This window comes from Sitophilus oryzae, unplaced genomic scaffold (assembly GCF_002938485.1).
Source record: "Sitophilus oryzae breed Bouriz unplaced genomic scaffold, Soryzae_2.0 scaffold_778_pilon_pilon, whole genome shotgun sequence".
Taxonomy (NCBI): Eukaryota; Metazoa; Arthropoda; class Insecta; order Coleoptera; family Curculionidae; genus Sitophilus; species Sitophilus oryzae.
This window is the reverse complement of record NW_022147393.1, coordinates 74,845-90,372: the sequence shown is the minus strand read 5'-3', so window position 1 is coordinate 90,372 and position 15,528 is coordinate 74,845. Positions and strand designations below refer to the sequence as shown.

Here is a 15,528-nt window from a genome sequence, read left to right as displayed (position 1 = left end):
AGAAATAAGTTGGTACAACTGGAACGCATAGCAGGAAATATTTAAAATTTGATTGACAAGATGACAAGTGATTACTTCAAAATATTGTGAAAAAAACTGTATAAAACTGAAAAAATGTAATCGAGTTATTTTATTTAATAAAAACGGTATGTGTTAATACAAAACAAACAAAGAACAAGACACTACATACCAAAAAAATATGAAAAAGAACTATTTTTTACTTTCAAGCTTTATGAAACTACCCGCATTTATGATTATATTTATCAATATAACTTATGTACAAATACAAATTTGTAATATTCCACAGGAATAAATAAAATAACATAGGTAAATAAAACAAACTATTTTATTAATAATAACACCTACCAAATTTTATACCTTAAAGGTTGATTAATTAACTTTAATCTTAATTTTTTTAAACCAGTACCTTTTGGCATTCTTTTTCTGCAGTACTAAAATCCATTATTTACCTATCGTGTGATGTCGATATTTTCCAGCTACTCCAGTTTTTAGTATGTGTTTAGTTTGATCCTTCTACCATATACGAGTTTATTTATTACGAGATTGCACTTATCTACGACGAAATGGTATACAAACTTTAACGATGGCAACTTCATTGGTGTATAAGACTTTCTGCCTGGACAGCGAGTATTAACCATAAACTGTGCTGTGGGTCTACAGTTAATTTTCACTCGATTTTTCCTCCACTTGACTTCAAAAGACACAGAACACACGTACTAATACGAATCAAAATGCATCATCTTCCAAAACGCAGGGTATTTAACAAAAGTTGACACAAAATTATAACCTATAATTTGGCAAGACTTTGACAAGCGTCAAAAATGACAAAAATCTAAAGGCGAGTTCATACGCATCGGCGTCCGTTTATCGTTCATCGTTCCGTCAAACCAATAAAATTGAAATACGATCTGTCATTTTTTAAATAAACCAATAAAACTGGTTAAAAACAACAAGACACGACGCATGACGGATTTATATTTAAACCCATCCATAGATAACTTAAAAATTATTAGAAACTTTTTTTAGTAAAATAAATAGATTGGTATGGGACGTCATCTGCTTTTCCTCTGTCATCGTCTGTAGAAATCTTACCTGAGAAAAAAAACAGAGTATACCTCCTACCTCTAAACCCAACAGACGAAGTTCATTTTGCTCTTAAAAATTAACCAAGGCATTTGTTGACACGAGTCAAAAAACAATATATTCAGAAGACATGGTTCTGAGCGAAAAATAATGCTTTTGGAAAATTTGCTTAGGAAATTATTGCACAGGTTTTTTAAAGATAGGGTAAAAACCCATTCTTCGATTAAACCTGTATAATAAATCAAATACTAAAATAATAAACTTGTCCAAAATTTTTCCGTTGCGTTTTTTTTTGCATCTTGTTGTAGGTTCTCATACCTTTATATATTTTTTTTCTTTTATTATTCTCTATTTTTGTTGTTGTTATAAGCGAAAAGAAGAAAACTCAAATGAAGTAAAGACTTTTAAAGTGCTTTTTAATAAATAGTAATTCAGAAAATTTATTTCATTAATTTTCATTATATTCGGGCTGTTCTTCACCAGTGGATTTTTTAAGATAGGGTTTTTTTTCAATATCCCAAGGTTGCCTTAATCCAGAAGCAAAAACCATAAAAAATATTGCTCCAAATAGGTATAAACTTGCTGTTATATAAAATATGATTCTCCATTGTTCTGCAGTCTAAAAAAGTTACAAAATTATATCAAAATAATTTATCGTTACATTTGTGTGTAAAACAATTTTTAAAATGGATATCACCGATTTATTATTTATTATTAAATTAGTGTAGTAAATTCATACTTTAAATTATCTTCTTATTTCATTTTAAAATTTATTCAAATTAATTATATTTACGTTATTCTTCGGAAACTTAATATGTTTGACATATTAAGTTATATTAATAATAAATGCAATAAATTAGTTATGTTGTGTGTTTGGTTTGGTGTCTATTTGTCTATTTAATAACATTTTAACTATCTTCCTGCAATTTCTTAAACAAATTCTATATACGCTTAAGTGTACTTTCAAAATTTTATATTATTGATTCTAGACTTACCGGATTATCAGTGGAAATTACATATCCAGCAATAATAGGACTTATAATTCCAGGAATGGTGCCATATGTATTTACGATTCCGAATAGGATGCTTGCATTTACTGGAGCGATATCCAAGGCATTTACACTAGAAAATTTTATAGTTAATAATTAAGTAAGTATAGAAATACAAATTAAATGAAAATTCACTCTGTGAATTTTTTGAGAGAAATAAGTGAGAAAAAAAAGACTAACTAAACCAAAAGATACAAAACTTGATAATATGTATATGTTGGAGGCAGATGTCCGAAATAATTAGACATATGGCGATTATTAAAAAAAACTACCTATATCCACAAAGTTACGCGGAAGAGTTTTCATTGCATTGGTTTCAACTTCTATGCGGAGGGTGTTAATCTTTTGTTGTTATATTATACTGAAAAAGATTAACCCCCTCCGCAAAGAAGTTATATAAAAACTATTTATAACCACGAAGTTGCACGCATCTGGCAAGTTTATTATAGACAAATCGCCATATGTTCGATCGAATTCGGCATCTGCCAATATATACAGAGAAGACCAGGCTACTAGTAACATAGCAAGTTGCCGGACGAATTTACGTTTACCCGTTTTGCGTTCGTACTCGAGAGTCACTGCCGGCTAGTCGGCTGGTCAGGCAATACGCAGTTGCAGTTGTGCTCGGACGGGTCGGTCGTGACAGACTAGGAATATGACGCGAGTGCCGAGTATTTATTATTTTCATTTTAAGTGTTTACCTTCACTTAAGGTAACATTTAAAATAAAAATACTTAAATATTTATTATTTGAGTGTGTTTACAAGCCAAAACTAAACATAAATAAATTCTCTAAACCCAAAAAAAAACTATAATATTACTCTAAATAAAAAAAAGTTATAACAAGTGTTCAAACAGACCACCTTCTTGTGCTAGACAGAAGTCTAGGCGGTCGTAAAATGTGATGAGGAGGAAAAGCAAAGGCATGCTTTCAATGCTAAAATTGCTGTAAATCGTTACTGGCTTATTCAAAAGCTAATAATATACAATAAAAATAAATTCCAGTAAAACTTAAGTTTAGTCAGTCTAGATCAGTGATTCCCAAAGTGACCCCATCGTTAGATCTAATCATTTTTTGACGTGTTTCGGGAACATGGTTCTGTGAATACTAAGTTTTTACTAGCGATATATTTTATTGATAATAATAGTATTACTGGTACCTTATAATAGCTATAGCAAAGGAGCCCATTCCTACAGCAAATACTAAACAAAACACAGTTCCAGAAGCTTCTCCCCAAAAGGCTGCACCCAACATAAAACACGTCTGCGACAAAAACCCAATAGCCATAAACGTTTTTCTTGCCCAGGTTATGCTTAGAAGTTTCTTTTGGACAACCCTGTCTGCCAGTTGACCTGTAACTTGCATCATTATGGCTATAAATATGTAGGGCAATGCAGAAAGTATTCCTGATTTTGAAATGTCGAAGTTAAACACATCTGTAAAACGAATATTTATGTTTGTTTTCATATATAATTTTCAAATTTACCTTTGAAATACTTTGGTAGGAGGGTAAGCAAAGTATAAAATCCCCAAGTTTCGCAAAATACTGCCACCTGTAATGCCCACACAGCTTTAGATGTTAAAACATGTTTCCATGGTACTGAAACTGATTTGGTGGGCTTTGACTCCTTTAAGGCTTGCTGAATGTATTGTAGTTCGGAGTTTGATATCCACTTGTCTGTTTCTGGAGACTCTTGTATTAGCAAAACCCATAGTATGTACCAAACTAATGCCAGCCCACCTATAAATAAGAATATGTATTAGTTTTACATATTGGTGATCAAGAGTTACATATTGAAAGAAAAAAAGTTTAATAAATAACTCTAAAATCTCACCGGAAAACATGTTATCACGATTTGTTATTTTTATATAAGACGAAGTATATTTCTCTATTTTTAAACAAGAAATAAATATTAAAAAAAGTATAGAGAGAACTAATTTCCTTTAAATATTTTCCTTGGTGAACACTATCCAAAAACTACTATCTTACCTGAAAAGTAAAACACACTCCTCCAACCACTGGCGTCAGCTAAATAAGCATAAAACATCATAGCAAAAACTGCTCCAGTATAACTGCCTGAATTTGCTTGACTAGTAAACCTGCTCCTTTCACTGGGAGGAATCCACTTAGCCCACATAGAGAACAAACTAGAATACGTCACACCCTTAAAACATTTTTTTAATGATTGAAAGCACAAATCACTCTTAGTTACCTCAAATATTCCCATGAAAATTCTTGCAGCCAAAAGAAGATACACATTTACGGTTGCAAAGAACGGACTAAGCAAAGTAAAGAAAGCAGCCCCTGCAACACCTCCTCCAAAGATTAACTTTCCTCCAAACCTCTTAGAAAGGAATCCTCCAAGTATTTGAGTCATTAAATATCCATAGAAAAACGAACTTAATAAATAGCCTTGAATTTCGTTATTCCATGTGAATTCTGGACCCTGTTTAAAAGTATATTTATGTACATATAGTGATGGTTTTGTATTTTACTTTTCCTACTATGTTTTGTTCAGTGCCATTTGGTAATAATACATATCTGTCTTGTGTCATAACCACAATACCAATACTTAAGTTAACTCGTAAAGAATATATATTCAAATATCCGAAAAAAACTAGGATAGCTAAAATATATCGCCTTTGTGTCCAAAATTTCCAAGTTGTTGAAGGCGACCTAAAGATTAGTCAAATGAAAATTAAAGGTTGAAAAATATTTAATACTTACAGGATTTCATTATGAATTTTTTGTTCGTCCATTGGTTTAGATTATATTTTTAAATATAAACTTATAGCAACGTTAATTATATTAATGTTCTTATATCTGAAGTAGTTTACATTATATTTAAATTCTAGTATTTTTTATCTTATTTATTGATAATTATTGATCTCGATCACAATTAAGTTAGTTGTTATATTTTAAACAAATTATTACTGTCTGGTTAAGGTCTGTTAATGTAAAATTTGAAATTTCTAAAACACACAATAGTAAAATCAAGGTTAATTTACATTTGACATAAAAGAGATCTAATACTATTAAAAGATTCAATGTTTACTTAATAATAAAAAGATTTTTAGAAATGACACTTTTATGCTGGTTTTTATCAACATATTAGGTAGGATTAGTTCAATCTAAGAATATTACGATACGGGATTTATGAGAAAATTTACGACAAAATTTTATATTATACATAAAACAAAATAAATCACTTGCATTATTTTATTAAAATTAAAATACACTCACCGGCAAAAAAATCCGGCCACTAAAAACTAGTCCCAATTTCAGAGTTGGATTTTTTTGCGAACCACTCATTAGATTTTGATGATTTTTTTAAATTGTAAATTAATTTCTTCTTAACGGATGCTACGTCAGCAATTTTTATTCCGAATTTATTTTGAGCATATACAGGGCACACAACAATAAGACGAAGTTTTTTGCTCGAACTTTGTAACACCCTGTAGAGTGCAGCAGCTGTAGTAGCTATTGTTAAATCAAATCACATTGTAGCCTGATCTTTTGTGAGCATTTTATTTTTTTAATCAAGACATTATCTCCAATATGAACAGTGATAATGTCGTGATTAAAAACAAAATGTTTACAAAAGATGAGACTACAATGTGATTTGATTTAGCAATAGTTACTACAGCTGCTGCATCCTACAGGGTGTTACAAAATTTGGGCAAAAAACTTCGTCTTATTGTTTTGCCCTGTACATATGCACAAAATAAATTTGGAATAAAAATCTCTGACGTAGCATCCGTTAAGAAGGAATTAATTTACAATTTAAAAAAAATCATCAAAATCTAATGAGTGGTTCGCGAGAAATCTAACTTTGAAATTGGGACTAGTTTTTAGTGACCGTTTTTTTTTGCCGGTGAGTTTATAATAAATTATATATTTTTATAATATCACTTGACCGAATTTGGTTTATTCTCTTCTTGTTCTTTGGATTTGGCCCATGGTTGTAGTTCTCCTGAAGCACACGATACAAAAAAGAAAGCGCCAAACAAGTATAATCCGGCCGAAATAAAAAATACTACCCTCCATTCGTAAATCGTCTAAAAAATGTAAAGGAGGTAAATAGTAAGAAAGTCTTAAGTAAAAAGATATATGACATACAGGGTTATTGGAGATAATATATCCAGACACAATTGGACTCATAATGCCAGGCATGGTTCCAAAGGTATTGCTTATGCCTAACAGTACGCTGGCATATTGTGGAGCTATATCCAGAGGATTTACACTGAAATGTATTAAAATTATATTTTGATGTTATGTTTGTTATGGTTAAAATGGATACCTTAGTATACTGGGTGCGTCTCAAAACTGGCTCACCCCTATAACTTTTTGATTTTTTCAGATAAAAAAAACGAGATTTGGTAGGTTAGTATATGACATAAATTATTTTCCCAAGGCTCTTTGATTAAAAATTAGTGTTTTTAACAGATCCATGGCCAGGGGCGGGTACAAGAATTTATTTTAGGGGGGTCCAAAATAGAAAGTAATGTAGAATACGCTTTTAGGGTGCCATTTTTAACAAAAAAGCCTAATATTTAATACAACTTACAGATCTTAGGGGGGGCCGGGCCTCATAGGCCCCCGCTCTGTATCCGCCACTGTCCATGGCACTCTAGATTGAAATTTAAAATACGAGTTTTTTAAAGCGAAAATGTAAAAAGTTGACATATGATATGCCATTCTATTGAAAATGTCATTTTCTATCGAATAAAGTAAAAATATACAGGCGTGCCATTTAAACATCAAAAGTTGTAGTTATTTCCGGTGAAACAGGAAATGACCAAAAACAATCAATTCTAATTTATGTCATATACTAACATACCAAATCTCAGTTTTTTATCTAAAAAAATAAAAAAGTTATAGGGGTGAGACACTTTTCAGACGCATCCGATATACAGGGTGTGTCTTAAAGAACTTTACCGTTTATCCCTTTACTGTTTTTCAAACAACTCCAAAATAAACGAGTCATTATACTTTGGAAATTTAAAATAAATATATTTTTTGGTTAAAGTTTGAGAAATAAAAGTTGATATACAGGGAGTTCCAATATTCCGTGGACATAGAGTCACTACGTATTTTTGAATCAAAATAAGTTAGTTGCACACAATCTAACTCTATACAAAAACGTTTTCGCAGTTTTCGCCAACTAGATTATTAGCAAATACTAGATATTTTGTGCTTACATAACTTGATGTGACAAGAAATAATTTTGAAATAATGTGTCTGTTATTTTGATTCCAAAAATATGTAGTAGTTGATGTTCACGGAATATTGTGGCACCTTGTATATCCATATAGAAATAACATGCAGTAAATAAGCAAAAAATATGCCGGGTGCGTCTCAAAAAGCGACTCACCCCTATAACTTTTTTATTTTTTCAGATAAAAAAACGAGATTTGGTATGTTGGTATATGACATAAATTAGGATTGATTGACATATTAAATTGTTTTTGGTCACTTCCTGTTTAGAAATGACTACAACTTTTGATTTTTAAGTAGCACCCTCGGTATATTTTTACTTTATTCGATAGAAAATGACACTCTGAATAGAATAACATGTTATATGTCAACTTTTGACATATTTGCTTAAAAACAAGTCGTATTTTAAATTTCAATCTATACGGTTATGTTAAAAACAGTAATTTTTAATCAAGGAGCCTTGGAAAAATAGATTTGATTACTTAATGTTTTTCGTGTCTTGTCCTGGCAAGTTAAAAGATGCCCAAATCGTATTTTTAATCATATCTCAGTTTTTTCAAAACGAACAAGGGTGGCTCATTAGCATATTTGGAAAAATCATTTTTTACGAATAATTTGGTACCACACACTTTCGAATAAAGTAAAAAATACCAAGGGTGTCATTTAAAAATCAAAATTTATAGTCATTTCTGGTGATACAGGAAGTGACCAAAAACAATTGAAAACGCCAAACAATCCTAATTTATGTCATATACTAACATACCAAATCTCGTTTTATTATCTGAAAAAATAAAAAAGTTATAGGGCTGAGTCAGTATTGAGACGCAACCGATATTGTTCCTCTTTTGTTTAGAAAAATATCTTTAAACATTTAAAATCAATTCATTAACAAATATTATGAACTAAAGTAATATTTTTACCTGAATCCTGCCCATGCAAAGGCACCTAGGCCTACAGCCATAGATAAACACATTACTGTAACGGTACTGTTAAATACGAAGGTAACAGCCATCAGGAAAATAAATTGTGCAACAAATCCGAAGAAATTGAAATATTTTCTCGTCTGAGTAACCGTTAGATATTGTCTAGTTATGAGAAAATCAGCTATTTGTCCTGACAATGCAACCATTATCGACATTGCGACATAGGGAAGACTGGAAAGAAAACCTGACGTGCCCAATTTAAAACTGTAAATATCTGTAAAATATATTGTTTAGTGTTATTGTTCTATTTAATATTTCCTATTACCATTCAAGAATTTTGGTAACTGAGTCATGAAAGTGTAGAAGCCCCAATTTTCGCTGAAGTTTGCCACACATATTGACCACACGGCTTTAGAAGAAAATATCGATTTCCATGGAACGGCAATTTCTTGTAATTTATCACTAGAATTTACTTCCATAGAAGATTGAATATATTTAAGCTCCCAATCGCTAATATTCGAATCATTATCAGGTGCATTTGCTACTATAAGCATCCACAGAGTATACCATATTAGTCCCAAAACACCTATAGAACAGATATTAAACGAATTAGCTTGATTTTCATGCATCCGTTATCGGACGATACGATGATACGATAATAATTTTATTGGTTGAATTCTTCGATTGGTTAGAAAATTACGCAGTTTTTAAACTTATTGCACTTTCAGTCCTCCGTTCATCGGATGTACGATTTGCTTGTGATTGGTGTCGTTTTATATTTTTATTTCCATAACGATTTCGCTGTTTTACTTATAGTCTAAGAGCTAGCAACGGTTTTGAGAGAGAATTTTAAGAAAGCTGGTTCTTTATTGGCTCTTAGCTCTAAATATATTTTTTGCTAAGCTCTCTGGAACAGAGTGCGGACCGTCTGGCTGCGGGTAGACGTTGCGTTCACTACTGTTCATAATATCTGTATTTAAGAACTGTTCACTACTGCGCATCACAAATTCGCCCTGTATTTCAGAAACTAAGGAGGCTATTTCAGAAACTAAGCAAAGTAATATAAAAATCGCATCATTGTATCTCTACTCATACACGAGAAATTCCATAAAACACACAAAAATGGGATACCCAGTACAGATGTGGTGCGCAGTAGTAAACCGCAGTAGTCTATAGGCAGCCAGACGGCCCGCACTTTGGTCAGGAGAGCACAGAAAAGCATAGCAAAAGATATATTAAAGAACCAGCTGTCTTAAAATTCTCGTTTTCCTTACATTAGTCTTTCCCTGGTACTATTCTAAAATAAAACGTCTGTTATCGTACGAGCTTTCTCCGTTGGCGTGCTGGAGTAAAAAATTACGCATCAAACACACTCCAAAATGTTCATGGCGTTATGACCAATTAGAGCGCCGCGCCGTCGGACCATCGTATCAACGGATAACGGACGCATGAAAAGCAAGCTTCAGGAAGTTTTATTTTTACTGTAATATTTTACCAAAAAAGTAAAATATACTACTCCAACCAAACGCTTCAGCCAGTAACGCACTCAAAGGCATAGCTACGACAGTTCCAACATAACTACCAGACGAGGCAAGCATAGATAACCTGGTTCTCTCTAAAGGTGGTGCCCATTTAGACCAAATTGCATGCAAACTTGGATATGTAACACCCTAAAGAAAAAAATAATGTTTAGTTTCCACTCAAAAAACAACTATGAAAACAGTTACCTCAAATACTCCTTCGATTATTCGGACAGCGAGTAAAAGATAGACATTGGTTGTAGCTAACCATGGTGTGATAATAGTTAGTGCTGCTGTTACAGCTATTCCTGTACCGAAAATAAGTTTTCCGCCATATTTTGCTGAGAAGTAACCTCCTAATAATTGAGTAGTGATGTATCCGTAGAAGAATGAGCTGAGAATGTAGCCTTGTATTTCGTTGCTCCAATCAAATTCTGGCCCCTAAAGAAAATTTCCCCAAGGAAAATATGAGTTTGATTTATTACTTTAATTTAACACTGTTATCTATCTATCTATCTATATTTTGCTGAATATTTTTTTTATTGCATTAATTGCATTATAGTTATTAATGATACAAGTTCGATACGAACATCATAATGAAACGTGTGTAACGTAGTTACACAAGTTTCATTAAAAAGTTCGTATCGAACGTGTATCATTCAAAATTTAATCTACGACGCGACACGAGGGACGATCCAAAGAGATTTGATTTAATTTAAAATATCAGAGATATCCTCATAAAAATTAAAATTCAAAATTATCAGGTGCCCATATTAGTCGAGGCCGTGGTAACCGTGGTTGTTGGTTGCTTCCATTTTGACTTTGACAACTCAATTATTGATGTTCAATTTTGTGTTAAACCTTCAGTTTTAGCAAAAAGCAAAAAATAATATTAATATGGGTGATTCTGATTCTGAAAGTGTCCCTTCGGATATTGAAGGCATTGCGCAAAACGTTGTCGATTTCCAACTTTCCGAAAAATCAAGACAAACGTACGAGCAAGCCTATGTAAAACATGAAGATTGGTGTAAAGGGAAAGGAATCAAGAATAGTAAGTAGTAACGAAAAGGTTCTCCTGGCATATTTTGAACATCTTTCAAAACATAGGAAGGCTTCATCACATTGGGTAGATTATTCCATGCTACGTTCAGTTATATCAGTGAAGAAAACAGATATTAGTAAGTACGTCCATTTAATTGCATTTCTAAAAAGAAAATCGGAAGGATTTCGGTCAAGAAGTCAAGAATTTTAAGAAAAGAAGACATAACTCGTTTTTTGTTGGAAGCTGATGATAAGACTTATTTCCTGACAAAAGTTTCATTGATAGTGGGACTTGCGGGAGCCTGCCGGCGCGTATCGAGTTGACAAATCTGCAGCTGCAAAATGTTAAAGATGAAGGACAATGCATTCATGTCATTATTCTATTTACGAAAACAAAGATATCACGAAATTTTTTTTATAACGAAAGGGAATATTGAAGGAATAAATATGGTGGAAATGGTTCGAAGATATATAGCTATGCGGCCAAGAACGGAAAATGGCGTACAGAAATGGAAAATGTATTAAGCAACCCGTTGGCATTAATACTTTAGGGAAAATGCCGTATAAAATAGCATTGTTCCTAAGTCTTCCAAATCCACAACAATACACTGGACATTGTTTCCGTAGATCGTCTGCGTCCTTGCTTGCACATTCAGGAGTGGATTTACTAACTGTTAAAAGACATGGTGGTTGGAGCTCTAACACAGTGGCAGAGAGCTATATAGAAAATTCCAAAAAAAAATATGAAAAAAGTATCATGTAATATTTTGGGTAACATTTCTGGCAATGATGGGTCTTCAACAAGTTCAAGCACTCAGGAAATAAATTTACTTTCTAAAAATTCAACTCACCTGTCATCGTCTGGAATTAATTTAACCAATTGTACTGATATTATAATTAATGTTTACAATAAATAAACGTATTTAGGTACCTTTTTTTGCTTGTTTCTTATTTTTAAATTTGCGTGTTATTATGAATTCATAATAGCACTAGTGCTATTATGAAAGCCATAATGACATCCAAATGACAATGTTAAATGTGTCATAATGACATAGTCGTAGATTAAGATATTTATATATGAATACTGTAATGCTATTTTGAAAGAATATAGAGTCAAAAGTAAAACATATTCTAACAAAATATCTCATAAGAATTATGTATCTGTTATAATTATCACTGCGCTTGACATAGAAATTTTTAAATTATATTATGTTACTGGAACTCATATTTTCTCCAAAAAGTCATATGGGTATTTCGCCACTAATTGTCAGCCGCGGTTTACTAATAACCAAATTTGCCTAACGGACAAAAAAATGCTTAACGTTTCGGGAAGTATATCTCTTCCCGTCAAAAAAAAACAAATAACAAAGGAAAAAACTATTTAAAATATCTAAATGCAACTATTACAACAGATACATCAACAGATACGTCTACAAAAACCGTTGACGTTCTGTTAAAATCACATTATAACAAGTTAAACTTCAAAATTAACAATTACTATGTGATAACAATTACTTAGTAAGGTAAAACCAAAAAGCTTCAAACTTTCTGTATGATTATTTTTTAATTTGTTTTTAATTTTTATAATATGTTATATTTATTTCTGTTATGTTCTTTAAAATCAAAGAAGCGGAGCCATACATTACTAACATCTAGAGATGCATGAGCAATACATTTAATTTTGTTAGATTGTATTGAAAAAGTCTCTTTTACTTTTATTTAGAGGCTGTCACTTCTTCCATTATAATTTTTCCGTTGTTAAAATTTACTTTGTGCCCTGTGTCCCATGAATGCTGACAAATCTTAGATTTTTGAAAGTCGCCCTTTCTAAATAATCTTTATGTCCTTTAATTCGGACATTTAAAAAAATAAAAAAAATCATTTAAATAAACATAACATACGTAGAAATTAAAAAAAAAATAAAAAAAACATACAGAATGTTTGAAGCTTTTTGGTTTTACCTTATTAAGTAATTGTTATTAGGTAGTAATTGTTAATTTTGAAGTTTAACTTGATAAAACGTGATTGATAACTTAAAAGTGTTCTTGAGTTGCATTTAGATATTTTAAATAGTTTTTTCTTTGTACCTACTTTGTGTTTTTTGTTTGCTTCCAACGCGACGGGGAGATATGCTTCCCGAAGCGTTAAGCATTTTTGTCCGTTAGGCAAATTTGTTTATTAGTAAACTACTGCTGACAATTTTAGTGTCCGTTGGATTAACGCAGCAGTGTTTACAAAAAGTAACTATTTTATTTTGTAGATTTTCATACAGTGGCGAAATACCCATAGGACTTTTTTGGAGAGACGAATCCGCCACAGAGGTTTAGATATTTTTTATCTCATATTTTGTTAAAATTAATAAAAATATGTTATTGCTTATTATTCTTTGATAATTTAATAATTTCAAACTATAAAATATTTAGATACTCACAATGTTAATGACGGTGCCATTTTCCAAAGTTTCATATCTATCCGATGTCATAGCAACTATAGCGATGCTCAAATTTACTCTTAAAGCATAGGCATTAAAGAACCCAAAAAATGCCATAAATGCAACTACATATCTCCTGTGTTTCCAGAATGACCACTTTGATGGAAAAGAACTAGAATTACATGAGTTATGTTTGGTTCATCTTATAGTTTTAATCAATATTATTGCAAATTACCTCTGATCATATTCTGCAGCTAATTTACTGTCCATTTCACTAAGAAAAATGTCTAAAGTTTTAATTGTACAAGAAGACTACTGTTTATTTCATTTTTATATAGCTAAAGTATACGTCGAATAATACTATCTAACATACTAAACACGCGTTATAATGAAAAAGTGAGATAAACTAGTTATTCAAAGTCTTGAAAATATTTTACTTAATTATTTTATGTTTATTTGAATAAACAAAGACGAATATTTGAGTGTATGTCTATACAACTTACCGTAAAGTAATTTTAGTAGATAATCCTTGTTATTAAACATTAACCTAGCTTAAGAAATATTTTTATGAGATTTTGGAGCTTGATTATTGCGTGAAAATACTAAGTTTATTTTCTATTTGCAATTTGGTATTTTTAATTATAATAATAATATTATCATAAAGTCTCCACATAACATTTTACCTTCCGTTTAAACTGTGAGTTAATGGCCAAAACTGTCCTCTATTCCAGAGGAAGGTTGGACATTCTAGGCATCCCTATAACTCTTCTCTTTTCTCTAACATATTAAAAAAAGTTCTCTTTTTTATACATTAAACTCAAAATAAAAAAATTATAGTCGTCTTGAATGGCAATGCTTAATAAAATTGTTAATCTGGCATCTATATCTCTTTTGCTTGGCAATAATATCTCTTTGTAGACGAAATATTTGTAGAAACGATAAACATATTTAGCCTTATTAACTTTACTTATGGTTAGCTTATGATGTGATGTGAAATAAAAAGTTTTGTAGAAAATCTTTGTTTTATTTTAAGAAGTTTCGAGTATAACTTTGCTTAAGAAAGTAAAGCCCAGTTGACACGTGTACTTGGATCCAATATACTTGGATGCTGCCATAATTGCCATATAAATATACTTATATCCTATATGGCAATATCCAAGTGTATTTGGTCAAAGTACACTTTAAGCCGCCTTAAGCAACGTAAGAAACCATCAACCGCTTGTAAAATTCTTGATGCATGTTTTTTGAGCATTTTTCTACGAATAATTTGATACTACATACTTTGTATTTTGAGTCAAATTGTCGGTATGAACGCAGCCATTGCACCCTGGATTGAAATTTAAAATACTATTATTTGAGAGAAAATGTTGACATTTGAAAAGTCATTCTATACAGAATGCAATTTACTATTAAATTAACTACAAACATACCGAGGCTATTATTTAAAAAGCAAATGTTATAATCATTTCCGGTGAAACAGAAAATAACCGAAAATAATTGAATATGTGAATCAGTCCTGATTTATGTCATATACAAGTACTACATACTGAATCTCGTTTTTTTTTTGTCTGAAAAGTACAAAAGTTATAGGAGTGAGCCACTTTTTGAAAACACCCGGTATAGTAATAAGTAATAACACGTAGTAAAAAAATAATAAAATAATTATTAGACAACGGGGTATATAGAATACTATAAATATCTATACCGGGTGCGTCTCAAAAGTGGCTCATCCCCTATAACTATTTTATTTTTTCGGATAAAAACAAACGAGCTTTGGTATGCTAGTATATGACATAAATTAGAATTGATTGATATATTCAATTGTTTTCCGTCACTTTCAGTTTTACCGGAAATGACTACAACTTTTGAATGGCAGTCTCGGTATTTTTTTACTTTATTCGATAGAAAATTATACTTTGAATAGAATGACTTATCATATGTCAACTTTTGACATTTTCGCATATGGTTTATTTGAAATTATAAAATGCGGTTCATAACGACAATTTGACTCGAAATACCAAGTGTGTGGTATCAAATTATTCGTAAAAAAATGCTTTTCCAGATATGCTAACGAGCTACCCTCGTTCCGTTTGAAAAAGTTGAGATATGATTAAAAATACGATTTGGGCATCTTTGAACCGACCAGGACAAGGCACTAAAAACATTAGACGACCAAATATATTTTTCCAAGGCTCCATGATTAAAAATTAGTGTTTGTAACTAGTAACTCTAGATTGTAACT

At 31.3% G+C, this 15,528-nt stretch overlaps 1 protein-coding gene across 1 annotated transcript; it reads right to left on the bottom strand.

Annotated features, from left to right (window-relative positions):
* Positions 1-1,494: 1,494 nt before the first annotated feature.
* Positions 1,495-13,665, bottom strand: LOC115888513. The gene is made up of 15 exons (XM_030908261.1): positions 13,522-13,665; positions 13,287-13,458; positions 10,022-10,255; positions 9,790-9,964; positions 8,620-8,880; positions 8,292-8,568; positions 6,274-6,397; positions 6,067-6,212; positions 4,659-4,830; positions 4,367-4,600; positions 4,144-4,318; positions 3,640-3,894; positions 3,313-3,589; positions 2,100-2,226; positions 1,495-1,723 (listed from the first exon to the last, which is right to left on the bottom strand). The coding sequence occupies exons 1-15, from the start codon at positions 13,554-13,556 to the stop codon at positions 1,553-1,555; spliced, it is 2,835 nt and encodes a 944-aa protein (XP_030764121.1). The 5' UTR covers positions 13,557-13,665; the 3' UTR covers positions 1,495-1,552.
* Between the last annotated feature and the right edge of the window lie 1,863 nt (positions 13,666-15,528).